Source organism: Lolium perenne, chromosome 7 (genome assembly GCF_019359855.2).
Source record: "Lolium perenne isolate Kyuss_39 chromosome 7, Kyuss_2.0, whole genome shotgun sequence".
Taxonomy (NCBI): domain Eukaryota; kingdom Viridiplantae; phylum Streptophyta; class Magnoliopsida; order Poales; family Poaceae; genus Lolium; species Lolium perenne.
In genome coordinates this window covers 329150330-329163617 of record NC_067250.2, presented here as the reverse complement: position 1 = coordinate 329163617, position 13288 = coordinate 329150330, and the positions used below count along the sequence as shown (strand labels likewise).

The window sequence follows — 13288 nt, the reverse complement described above, 5'->3', positions numbered from 1 at the left end:
TGGACGGACATTCTTTCACTCAAGCACACTACAGTTCTACTTAATTCCATCTTGGTGGCTCCGTACAAAGAGGAACACAAGGAGATCTTACGCTCTAAATACCCGGAGCAACGTGAAGATTGGATTGATGGAGAACACATGAAGACTTTCGGCGGTTGGTTGCAAACACGTCTCATGAATGTCACCGATGACGAGCAGCTGTACTTGTTGGCCAAGCAACCATCTTCTACTATATCGACTTTTCAAGGGTACGAGATTAATGGGAACACATTTTACACTTTCGCCCAAGACAAAAAGAGCACCAACCAAAACAGTGGTGTCCGCTTTGATGCGAGAAGATGGCAATGGGAACAAGGTCACATATTATGGGTACATAGAGGAGATATGGGAACTTGACTATGGACCTAATTTCAAGGTCCCTTTGTTCCGGTGTAAATGGTTCAACCTGAAAGACGGGTACGGGTAGACCCGCGATGCGGAATGACTACGGTGGATTTCAAGAATCTTGGGTACGACACCGAACCATTCGTCCTAGCCAGTGAAGTGGCTCAGGTTTTTTATGTGAAGGATATGTCTAGCAAACCGAAAAAAAGGAAAGAAAGGCAAGAGGACACATCATACGATGAGCCAAAGCGGCACATAGTTCTTTCAGGAAAAGAAACATCGTGGGAGTAGAGGACAAGACAGACATGTCAGAAGATTATAATAAGTTTGACGATATTCCACCCTTCAAGGTAAAAATTGACCCAAGCATCATCTTAAACAATGAAGATTGTCCATGGTTGCGTCGCAGTAAGAAGAAAGGGAAACGAGCGAAGAAAACTCAGAAGACTAGCTAGCTACATATAGGGATCATAACTTGTGTATCTCAATATGGAAATCACTTTTGTGTAATGATGTTACTGTATGTAAGATATTAACAATGGAGATGGTTGGCTTGTTTTACTAGTTAAGTCACGCGGGCTTGCAGGGAAATTTTTCCGAGGCGGAACTTCCGAATATGCCATATATAGGGCATGTGCACCAAGGGCATATTCGAGAAGTTCCGCCACGGGAGATTTCCCAACCCTTTCCGCAACATTGTTAGAGGAGATGGAGTCTTCCACGGGCTTGCAGGAAAAAATTCCGAGGCGGAACTTCCGAATATGCCATATATAGGGCATGTGCACCAAGGGCATATTCGAGAAGTTCCGCCACGGAGATTTCCCAACCCTTTCCGCAACATTGTTAGAGGAGATGGAGTCTTCCACGGGCTTGCAGGAAAAAATTCCGAGGCGGAACTTCCGAAGATGCCATAGGGCGTGTGCACCAAGGGCATATTCGACAAGTTCCGCCAAGGGTTTATTCCCAACCCTTTCCCCAACATTTGTTAGAGGAGATGGAGTCTTCCACGGGCTTGCAGGGAAATTTTTCCGAGGCGGAACTTCCGAAGATGCCATAGGGCGTGTGCACCAAGGGCATCTTCGACAAGTTCCGCCACGGGAGATTTCCCAACCCTTTCCTCCATCCATGGTGATGAAACTCTCCATCCATGTTGGCTTGTTGAGCTGCTTCCCATGGTGTATCGATGCTCCTTTTATAGGCAGAGCGTCCTTATCCTGCCGACAACTTTAGTACCGGTTGTAGACACGAACCGGTACTAAAGGTTACCCACGCGTCCTTATCCCACCGACAGAGCGTCGTGCGCTACATACTTTATCTCATCGAGCAGGGCGTCCTTATCCTGCCGACAGCTTTAGTACCGGTTGCACCCACCAACCGGTACTAAAGGTTACCCACGCGTCCTTATCCTGCCGACAGCTTTAGTACCGGTTGCACCCACCAACCGGTACTAAAGGTTACCCACGCCTCCGGATACCACCGACGGGAGTCGTGCGCTACATACTTTATCTCATCGAGCAGGGCGTCCTTATCCCGCCGACAGCTTTAGTACCGGTTGCACCCACCAACCGGTACTAAAGGTTTGCCTCGATCTGTCTTCCCGCCTATTTTCTTCCCGCGCTTTCCACCGGTTCCCGCCTCTGTCTTCCCGCCATTTTTTCACTATATATATGTAGGCTTGGCCACCATTTACATATCACATCTAGACTCATATCTCGCAAACCTCATCATTCTCTCCCATGGCTTCCATCGCATCTCTAACCCCCGGGAGGCGGAGGCGCTTTGCGCCTCGAACTACCTGCCCGCCGGGCTACCGCGTCCCGACCGGCTGGTTGCTAAGCGTCGGAGGCGTACCGGTCCCTCCGGTCCCTCTAGGTGTGGCGCGCGAGATGGCCATCACGAACCACTACTACTTCGAGCTCACGCCAGAGCAGCGGAGGAATCCCCAGTGGCATCCCGACTACAGCCCGACTTGGGAAAGCTTCTTCATCAATCGGCGTGAGAGGGCGCTTGCCAGGCACGAGGAGGGCGGCCCGCCTCCTCCGAACTTCAACGAGGCCGGCCGTCGGCTGTGGTGGCGCGGCCGGACTCGCCAGGGCGTCATGGCCTACCGTGGCCCCCGCCTGCGCTACCCTCATTCCCAGCCCACGCCTGCTCACCCGCCGACGTTCGAGTACCGCGACCCCGATGCCAGCCGACGATGATGACGGCGACTACGACGACTACGGTGGCGAGTACTACAGGGCTAGGCAGGAGTATGACCGAATGACTCCCCGCAGAATTTGGTCATGTATCTTTAATTTTCAGTTAAGCTATGTACTTTTAATTCGAGTTCAATCGTAATAAAATTTCATTCCCGCCCTTTCTTTTCCGCGCGGCGTCGTGGCCGGAAAGTTTCCCGCGCGACGTCGGGCGGGAAAGTTTTCAGGCGGACGGCGTCGTGGCGAGAGTAAAGAAAAGAAATAGAATAGAGAAAAGAAATAGAAAAGAAATAGAAAAGAAAAACAAAAGCAATAGAAAAAATAAATAGAAAAGAAAAAAACATAAAAGAAAAGAAAGAAGAAACAGAAAACAAAATAAATAGAAAAGAAATATAAAAGAAAAGAAACACAAAAGAAAGGGGAACGAAAATGAAAAGAAAAGAAATAGAAAATGAAAAGAAATAGAAAATGAAAAGAAATAGAAAATGAGAAGAAAAGAAAAGAAACACAAAATAAAAGGAAAAAGAAACAGAAAAGAAAGAAGAAAACAGTAAAAGAAAAAAGAAACAGCAAAAGAAAAGAAAACAGCAAAAGAAAAGAAAACAGCAAAAGAAAAGAAAACAAAAAAAATACCTTTGGTACCGGTTGGTATCACCAACCGGTACGAAAGGTCTTTCGTACCGGTTGGTGGTACCAACCGGTACGAAAGGGTCTTCTCCCTGTATTAGACTTAGCCGCGCGGAATTTTTTCCCCAAATCCCCTCACACGCACAGAGACGACCGCGCCGCGCCGCTCCTCGCCGTCGCCGTCATCGACGCACGCTCCTCGATCGCCGTCGCCGTCGCAGCCTCGCCGTCGCCGACGCAGCCTCGCCGTCGGCCGCCGCCCCCCCCTCTCCGCGCGCGCCTCTGCAGGTATGTGCGCCGCCCCGGCCCCGTCGCCTCGCTCCCTCCCCTTCTCCGGCGCCGTTGCCACAACGGCCGCCGCCGCGCCGCCGCCTACGCCGCAGCGCGGCCTCCTCCACCTCGCCACCGCCGCTACGCCGCACCAATGGAGGAGCGCACACGGCTGCGTGCGGTGCCGCGTGCGGCGACGCCCTCAACCGCGGCCGCCCACCACCTGTTCGACGTAATGACGCGAGAGGGTTGGCGATGGAGAAGGGCGGCGCGGAGAGCGCGGTGGCGGCGCCGGCATCATGGCCATGACGGTGTCGAAGTCGGCGAGGTCGAGGGAGGCGGCGGGGGCCGCGCCGAGGAGCCCAGGATGCCGGCGTTGTTGAACATGATGTCCAGGTTGCCGTGGCGGGACACGGCGAGGTCCACGGCCGCGGCGACCTGCGCCTCGTCGGTGACGTCGCAGCGGGTGTAGGATGCCGAGTCGGCGCCGAGCTTGGCCGCCAGGGCGTGACCAAGGTCGTCCTGGACGTCGGCGAGGACGACCTTGGCGCCGTTTTTGACGAACTCCTCGGCCGTGGCCTTGCCGATGCCGCTGGCTCCACCGGTGATCACGGCCACCTTCCCGGCCAGCCGCTGGGAGTTCAGGGCCGTGGAGTAGCCACGGTTGCCGGCGGCCGCGTGGCATGGCCGGCCCAGCGCGGCTCTTTCCCCTTAGGACGATGTGCATCGCTCGCAACATCTCGCCGGTTGATTGGCCTCCTGAGAACGATGGGTGAAGTGTGAAGCGCGCGGGAGTATGTCGACTGAATCAAGTGCAATGGCGCAGGCCTTAATTGGCCACATGTTGCGCGCGGTCTCCTTGTCTCATACTACTATTATGGACCATGCATCGCTCGCTCGTCCAGCGATGACCGCAGCGGCGTGTCATTATTTTGGAGTAGAGTGATACGCGGTTCAGGTCTGGTTCGCGCGCGCTTGCTCCGGATGCCTGGATGCAACCCTGCCCCCTCACGCATCGGCTTAAACCAAAACCCTTTTTTATTTCTTTTTGTTGTTTCTAAAAATTTGAAATCTGGATACTTTTCAAAGTATTTAAAACTACACTTTGCACAAACTTTATATCTTATTGCATCAGAAAAACATGAGGATTTCAAATATCGTCATGCCATGCATCATTGACATCATCTCTAGTTCGGCCAAATTAAAATTGCAACAAGAACTAAATGCTATGTGAGGGTGTTCCACTATTTCTTGCTATATTCGAACACCCCACTTAATTTTGCTATGTATGAAACCCTTGCACACTCTTCTAATCTGTTACATGATCATTACATGATGAATGAAATACAATTGCTTTCTTAATTTTGCGGTGACATTGAGGTATGGAGGACGGCACCTTCGTCCGAGATGAGGAGGGGGAAGAAGCGGTGCAAAGCAATTGATCTATGAGAGTGCCCGTGGTCCGGAACCCGACGATGGAGATGACAACGATTTCCAAGACTTTCTCGAATGATTTCGGCGAGGGACTTGAGTCTGAACAAATTAGAAGAGACAACGAAGTGTCCATCACAAACTCTGGCGAGGTGTATATCTATGTATCAATTAGTCTATATGTTCATCCCTAGATGCATTCATTTATTTGTATTGCACTTATTAACGAATAATTTTTTTGTTTTAGCCTTCTGGATCATCGAGCAAGTCTGTTAGATCAAAACGAGGCCCGACGCGGGTGCTAAAGGGCGAGGGCAGGTTAGCCCTCACGGCATTCAAGGATAATGGTGAACCGGTGGAGCCCAAGGAGTTTTGCCGCAAATTTACAAGTCAATCCGGAGTTATTGTTAGGGACCATGTACCGATCAGCATTCAAGAGTGGCATAAGCCGAAGAACCCGGAGAGTGGTGCTAGTTATGTCAACGACAAGATGAAAAAATTTCTTTGGGACACGCTGCGACAAAGTTCAGCCTACCGGAAGACATGACGGAAGGCCGTAAGAATAAAGTCAAGGAATGGACATGGAAGAAGATGGCCATACAATTCCAGAGCTTCAAGAAAAATTTATGGGACAAATATAAGAATGAAGATCCAGTATTCGATGATAATCTAGTGAAGATAAAAGATCACTGGGCCGCATTTAAGGAGTATAAGAAATCGTCTAAGTTTGTGTCCCGATCGAAGAAAAATACCGAAAATGCTGCAAAGAAGAAACTTCCGCATCATTTGGGGTCGGTGGCTACAAGAGTGCCATTCCGAAGTGGACAAATGCTTTGAGAATAAACTGATGGATCATGGAATCACTCCACGTACATGGGACTGGCCCGAACGGTCCAAGTTCTGTTGTTCGCTCATGGGGCAGGGTTGGACCCAAAGACAGTGGTTGATCGTTGCGAAGGGAAAATGGAAGGAAAAAATTGAGGCAATTGTACCGAAGCTTGTAGATGCAATTGAAAAGGTCGGAAAGGGAGAGTACATTCCCGATCGAGAGAATGACGAGCCGACACTCGCTCTGGGAACCCCGAACATGTTGGACGGGTACGAGCTCGCCCAGGTCTCACCATGAAGGAAGCGTGGCCGGACAGCGCCGACACTTATAGAAGCCGTTCGCGAAAGAAGAAGAAGGACGCCGACATTGTAACGGAGTTGTTATCTAGGGTGGAGGCTCTTGAGAGAAATCGAGAGGGCACCTGATCAGCCGCTGTTTCTACAGGATCCACAAGCCGATGCTGCCCCATCTCAGCGAAGAAGCAGTGTCGGTTCCTCGCATCTTGACGGATGTGGAGGAAGCTACCCCGTGGATTATGTCACGGAGAAGACAGATTGCGAGCTACATATGTTAATCAGGACCGCGTCTGTTAAGGTGGCGGTCGGCTATGTGTACCCAAGTGAAGATGGAGCAATGCACCATCATATGCCCATTCCACCTGGTTGTGTTCGTGTCGGGGTGGATGAAGTTGTTTCGGGGTTTGAAAAAGTGGAGCTTGATATTCCTAGAGGTGAAGATGAGAGGACATCAGGCGATGTCAAGCACGGTTTCGCCCTATGGCCGAAGAAGTACGTCGTCCTTTTGCAAAGGCCACCGACTCCTACACATGAGCAGCAAATGCCATCGACTCCTCCTGGTGGCAGTCCTGGTGAGCAGCCAAGTCCACACCTGAGAGGGACCCCAGCGTGAGTCCACCATCTCGAGATCCTCCGCGTAAGACAGCGTCCGTTAAGCGGAACGGTACGCCGCCTAGGAAGAAAGCTAGAAAGGAGAAACAACTGCCGCCTCCTGAGAAGTTACCTTGGGAAAAAACTCCAGAGGAAAACGCGGAGGCCGTTAAGGCCGAGGTGAAGAAATTTTTGCACCGAAAGTGCCGGAGATACCTTTCGAGAAGACACTAGATCGGGAGAAAGTTGTGCGTACCGTTGACAATCTATATGACCCCGTACCATCGCCGCCATCCGACTATGCGCGTTCTATTGAAAGGTCGTATGACAAGATGATCGAGGCGACAAAACCCGTTAAATCGGGTATCGGGGAGATAAAAGGGATACACGGTGTCTACCAGCTCGGACAACAACCCGTTCAATCGGTCGCCCCTCTCAAGGTGTTTGACGGGAAGACCGTTCAAAGTTCTCGACAAGACGCAACTGATTACGCCTTAGCTGAACGAGCATATCAGTTTGTTCAAGGGAAAGATTTGGTCGAGAATCTCAGGAAGGTACCAACATGTATGCGTAACTTGCATTCGTGGTACCTTAAGGCCTCAAAGGAAGGGATCGAGACTATCATGGTGCGAGTTAGGGAAGAGCACTACTTCCAGGAGTACTTGTGTGAACGTTGACTTCGCCGAACTCTTTCAGTTATACAATCTCCGGGCCCTCGACAAATCAATCATCAGTTGCTATTGTCTGTAAGTGATTTATTTATTTAATTTGAGAAGTCGTTCATTGTCTGCAGATTATAATCTTTTGTGCGCTATATTATGCGAGATCGAAGATGCTCGAATGCAAAAGGGACGATATCACGTACATTGGGTTCATTGACCCGAACACAATGCATGTCAAAACCATAGATGATCCCCTCTATAACAAGGATACACCGCAGACTTTGCTAAGGTTTTTGAAGCGACAACGTGACAAAAAGCTAATACTTTGGCCTTACAACTTCGAGTGAGTCTTCTTGTCTTATAACACATTATATTTTGCTCACCGTATGTCAAAATTTTAACTAATGACTACATATTGAAACGTGCGTAGGTTTCACTTTATTCTTCTCGTCATCAATTTGGAAATTGGAGAAGTTGAAGTCTTGGACTCACTAACCAAAGAAAAGGATCTATACGTGTCTTGTTTTTTAATGCTCAGAAGGTAATTTGAATTCTTATCGGTTTGTTTCGTTAATTTCCTGCTTTGAACTAATTGATGACTCTTTTATGCATTTTCTTTTGTCGAGCAGCGTATGGCAAACTTTCATCAAGGAAGATACGTCCCGTGAATGGCCACCGAAGCTGCGATGGCGTGCGAAAGTAAGTAGTACTACCTAGGTCCACACACCTTTCAATTATCATACTTGACTATTGTTTGATTGAATTATATTCTTGTAAAGAAATGCCCGCAACAACCTCCGGGGACCGATCTCTGTGGATTCTTCGTTTGCGAGTTCATCCGCAGAATTGTCAACGAGAGAACGAATAATGAGAGAAATAAAGAGGTACAAAAACAATCTTCACAAATTTGTTTTGTTATCATAAGTTGTGCCGAGTTTCAGTAATAGTTGTTTCATGTATTCATTTGTATCTTATTCTTTTATAGTTGGCAAGAAAGCGGAACAAGCTCTCAATCGATGACCGCTTCATAGCAATAGGCGAGGAATTGGCGGGATTTTTCCTTCGGGACGTCATACCACCACTCGCAGAGCACCACAATGAATGAAGATGTACATGTTACATATATCGTTGACTCGAAGAGTACCACTATGCTACATGTAATAGACATATATAGAGTACGCCTCGGAGAGCACCACTATGCATGAAGATCGATCTTCATGCATAGTGCTACTTAATTTGCGATCTCATGCAATAACATGTGTGTTATATTATATGCACCAACTTGCTATGCATCATCTTGATCTTCATGTACTACCTAAACCCAAACGCGTTTCTGGTGCATCGACGCGATATGAATCAAACCGATATCCCTAAACCTCTCCAAAACCCTAAAAAGCCAATTCTCTGCCGCGGCAGAGATTTGGGAAAATTCCCTGCCGCGGGGGGAACCTTTGGTACCGGTTCGTATTACCAACCGGTACCAAAGATCCTCAGCCCTGAGCTCTCCTGGTGGCCCACGTGGAGGCCCGTTTTATACCGGTTCGTAAGCAACCGGTACGAAAGGGGGGGGGCTTTAGTGCCGAATAATTTGTACCGGTTGCAAAACCGGTACGAATGGCCCTCTGGAACCGGTATAGATGACCGTTTTTCTACTAGTGACTATATATATAGTTGAATATCACAATGGGGAATTGTGAAATGGAGCAAATAATAAATAGTACATAGTAACATTTTAAAGAGAGTAACCAATTGATTTAAGATAATTGTTCGTTACGACAGATTAGAATAAACCAGGGAAAAATAATCAGTCGGTCAATATAAAAAAGGTGGACTTAATTGCTACAAGCATACAATGTAAGCATATATGACCTACAAGATAGTGGGTAAGAGAAGAAGCTAGGATAGTAATAGGCACAAAATCATCCATATTTATTTCAGACTATCAGCAGTCTCAGATGTATGAAATTATTTAGACTATCAGCAGCATATTTCAGACTATCAGCAGTCACAAAATCATCCATATTTATTTCAGACCATAGCTTCCCTAAATCATCCTCTTCACAAAATGAAATTATTTAGTTTTCTCTGCAGTACATTTATTCAAAATAATAGATCACCCAAACACAATTTGCAAATTGCTCCCTTGTGTACTAAACTACTAATACTTTTAATGCCCCCGAATTCTATTACACTCACTCAGCATCAAACTGAAAATAGACTGACCAAAAGGAATATTATACATTACAACAGGGCGACCTACCAGCGCTCGCAGCTATATAACATGGATAGCCTGCGGACCTAGTGAATATAAAAAAAAACTCAAAAATTAATGGCATATAAGCTCTGCACAGATAATTGTGGCCCTATTGCCTTGGTGCATTATAAATTCCTCAAAAAAAACATCAAAATAATAAAGGTAGCTGAATCTTATTAAAAACATGCAAGGGATATCCAAAGTGGCAAGGATGCAACACATATCTACAGAAAAGAATATTCATGTTACTTAACCAGAAAGGTTGATGTTTTGATTTCTGTACCTCGGGTATGTTATGTAAGGCAATGGCAAAAGCCCAGTTCATTCCCACTCATGAGCGCCCTGTATTTTTTCATTATACCAATATAATCAGATCAAGCTAAATAATCAGACATGATATATTAGCTCTTTGAAAACTGCAACAGCCAAGCAAGGCCCCAGTAATTTCTCTATTATAACAAATGCAAGGTGCAGTCCTAAGTCCTAACCCCTCTTTTATAGATCAATTATGCCAATATATTAACATGAATACACAAAGGTATTACCTTAACAGATCCAAGAAATACCGCCATTCCCTTGGGAAAATTGTGCAACCTGATTCCTACAGCTCACAATAAGTATAAAGTCAACAGACTGTAGGTTCAAGGAAGCAAAACTTCACATAATTTTATGACGGAACCTAGTGTGGCATGAAATAGTTCAAATAATAATAACACCTAAAAGAAAGTTCGACAAGTGCAGGCCCGATAAAACAAGCGAGCTTAATTTTTTTTTTTTGAGATAAAATAGTTCATTTATATATAACCAGAGGTAAACTTACAATCGAGTTCCAGAATACGACTAATACTATCTGGAATAGCACTATGCCAGACCATCCCAGTACCTACATGCCTCACATAGGCAGCACAAGCATGAGCGACCTTGTTTTTGTCTCTCTTAGCAAAAATACAATTCCAGTCCTGAAAGGACGAACAAAGCAACGAGAATTCAGAAAAATAACTTCTCAAATGCGACCGCGACTCCATTCCTAGTTGGACTTCCTTGGTGATTGTAGCACAATCAGTCTCAAACAAGCGAGCTTAATTATTTAGACACATTCTTAGTTTCTTACCAGCAGCTGTAATGATACCACTGAATAAGACTTACCGGTGATGCTTTTGCATCATATCTTTACCTGAACCATCATCATCAGTCCGCTTTCCACATAAAAGAACTAAATTGTACTCAGTCATCCTCTTTTATAAGAAAACAAATTAATATGGTGATGTACTTATCCCTGTAGATTATCCATTCCAACTATTTTCTTGCTTGCATCAGTGGCTGGCACGAAGGTTGGCTCTTGAATAAACTTGACAATCAAACCGAAGATAAAAGCTCCTGCAAAAAAAGTACAAAAAAGATCGCAATTTTTTACCTGAGATGTACTGAAATTCCAGGACATGGATTCTAGAATCTCAAGTAAAAAATTGACTCACCAGAAAAGTGGCCTTTAAGATGCCTACACAATTCGTAGAAACGAAATGCTCAACATAACTCTCTCTGGACCCGTAGAGCGAGAACACAACGGAGGAGAACATGGGAACTCTGTACCAATAGACCAATCACCAATAGAACAATAAAGAGGATGCAGCATCTCATACATGGGACATGAATTGTGATGAAGTGGGCAATGTTTGTAGGCAGCGATAGCAAGTTCCCGTTCAATTGATATCCCATCGATTAATGATCTCCTGAAGCAATACCAAGTAACTTTCACGTAGAAAATACCGCAGGCATCGAAGCGGTATACTTGGTAATTCGGCAGGATCCATTTAGTACTCAAAGAACGGTAATCCAATAAACCAAATGTTCTTTACAATATATATGGATTCCACAGTGCTTAATATTTTCCAATGGACCTTTATTCGTATACCTGCAACCTATAGGTATTATTATCAACACTATCTAGAAGCACAATCTGAACTTTGCAAGAAAGAGACAACTAACCCACACAGAATGAAAACCATGTGTAACTTCCACAACCAAGCATCTCCAGAATCTCAAGCTCATGACACTTCTCATTTTTTTGATCTTAGCGAACCAACCAGATCAAATCATCAATTGAACCTCGACAAGCAAACACTCCTACAGGCCCTGATGAGAAAGAAATCTCCTCAAACTTTCAATCATACAAGAGAGAGACATAGAATGCCACTTACATGTCTGGGTGGCAGTCAAAGCAGTGCTACTCGTGCGAGGGAAAGCTGCGCGTCGTCACTGCACGCCCACAACGGCCCTCGGCTCCAACGACGGCACTGGCGCCCAGTACGACATGTCACAAAGGCAAGCTGCAAACCGGATCAACGTGCAGTTATGCGTATTCACACCACAAAATATGACCACAGTGGATCTCCAAAGAACTTCAGAGCATAGTAATTTAAACTTTTCTTTTCTTGTATTCTAAATTATAAATCGTTGACATACACATTAGGAGTTCAGGACTTTACACAACAAGAAGTACATAACTAAAAATAAAGTCGGTTGCACATTGTAGTGCACAAACTGACCACATTGTCGCGGATCTGCAGCCGGTGAAAGCTTGTCTCCAGATAGCCGAGCGCCCGCAGGTTAGGTGCAGAAGCAATCTTGATCATGAGAATACTGTCGTCACCTAAACGAGGCGCTTCCATGAAGAAGAGCCGCTCCAGGAGCGGGGCGTCCACGACGGCGACCTCTTCAACCGTGAAAAACCAGAGGATGACGCACCGGAGGCTTTCGCTGCGGAGGCGGATGGGGTCTGGCATAAGAGTTGAGTACGAAGACGAGCTTCTCCAGAACCGGGCAGCAAGCGAGCACGTAGTCGAGGTCCCAGTCGCTGATGCCGGTCGAGAACATGCCGAGCTCCTGAAGGTTGGGCAGGACGTAGGCTCCGTGGGAGAGACCATCGGTGTCCGGAAACCAGAAGAATGCCAGGAAGAGGCGCTGGAGTGAGGCACAGCGGAGGATGTCTCTGGGAAGGCGTACGGTGTCGCTGGTGAGCTCGAGGTCGGCAGCGTCGTTGAGGAGGACGAGGTCCTCGACGCCCTTGGAGGCGAGGAGGCGCAGCCACTCTGCGAGCTCACGCTCGTGGGATGCGAAGCTGCAGCGGGCGATGTCGATGACGCGGAAGGGGCCAGGGTGGTCTGTGAGGATGCGGCCGACCGCAGAAGGGAGTAGGTCGGCGTCGCGGAGGGAGAGCGGGGAGGAGCGCCACAGGTGGCGCCACTGGGAGGCGATGGCGGCGGTTCGGGCGGCGTCCTTGACGGGGAGGCGTGAGATGATGCAGCGGAGAAGGTCGTCGGGGAGGGCGCTGATGCGGTCCTCGCCATCGTAGTCAACGGCGGCGGAGAGCGGGGCGGCACCTGCGACAGCATTTCTGCCGCCGGGGAACCAGCCCATGAATTTCTCGATGAGCTCGCCCATGGCCGGAGCGGAGTGACCTGCAGAGGCGGCGGGGAGTGGAGTGAAGTGAACTAGTTCATGCGTGACGCACGGCTGCTGTAAATGAGGGTTTTAACTGGGCCTGGGCCAAATAAATTAGAGCTTAACCGCAATTATCTTTAACAGGTGTTGGTGTAGCTACAAACGAAAGATCAAAGATCAGTGTATGAAGTAAATACACCCGGAAAAAGTAGTTGGTTGAGTATGACTCAACAGATATATGCCAACAAGACACATCTATATCTAATGAACTCTAATGCAGCATCGCCTCTATGTGTGAGGATCAG

General features: G+C 47.4%; 1 protein-coding gene, 1 long non-coding RNA gene and 1 pseudogene across 2 annotated transcripts; 1 reads left to right on the top strand and 2 right to left on the bottom strand.

Annotated features, from left to right (window-relative positions):
• Nucleotides 1-3681: 3681 nt before the first annotated feature.
• On the bottom strand, nt 3682-4322 carry LOC139834071 (momilactone A synthase-like; annotated as a pseudogene).
• Nucleotides 4323-7523: 3201 nt separating this feature from the next.
• On the top strand, nt 7524-8327 carry LOC127313710 (uncharacterized). The gene is made up of 4 exons (XR_007859181.2): nt 7524-7631; nt 7719-7829; nt 7918-7987; nt 8068-8327. It is a non-coding gene; the product is annotated as an uncharacterized lncRNA (long non-coding RNA).
• Nucleotides 8328-11755: 3428 nt separating this feature from the next.
• Nucleotides 11756-12983, bottom strand: LOC139834070 (F-box/LRR-repeat protein At3g03360-like). Its single transcript, XM_071824458.1, has 3 exons — nt 12339-12983; nt 12089-12253; nt 11756-11869 (listed from the first exon to the last, which is right to left on the bottom strand). The coding sequence occupies exons 1-3, from the start codon at nt 12981-12983 to the stop codon at nt 11756-11758; spliced, it is 924 nt and encodes a 307-aa protein (XP_071680559.1).
• Nucleotides 12984-13288: the final 305 nt, after the last annotated feature.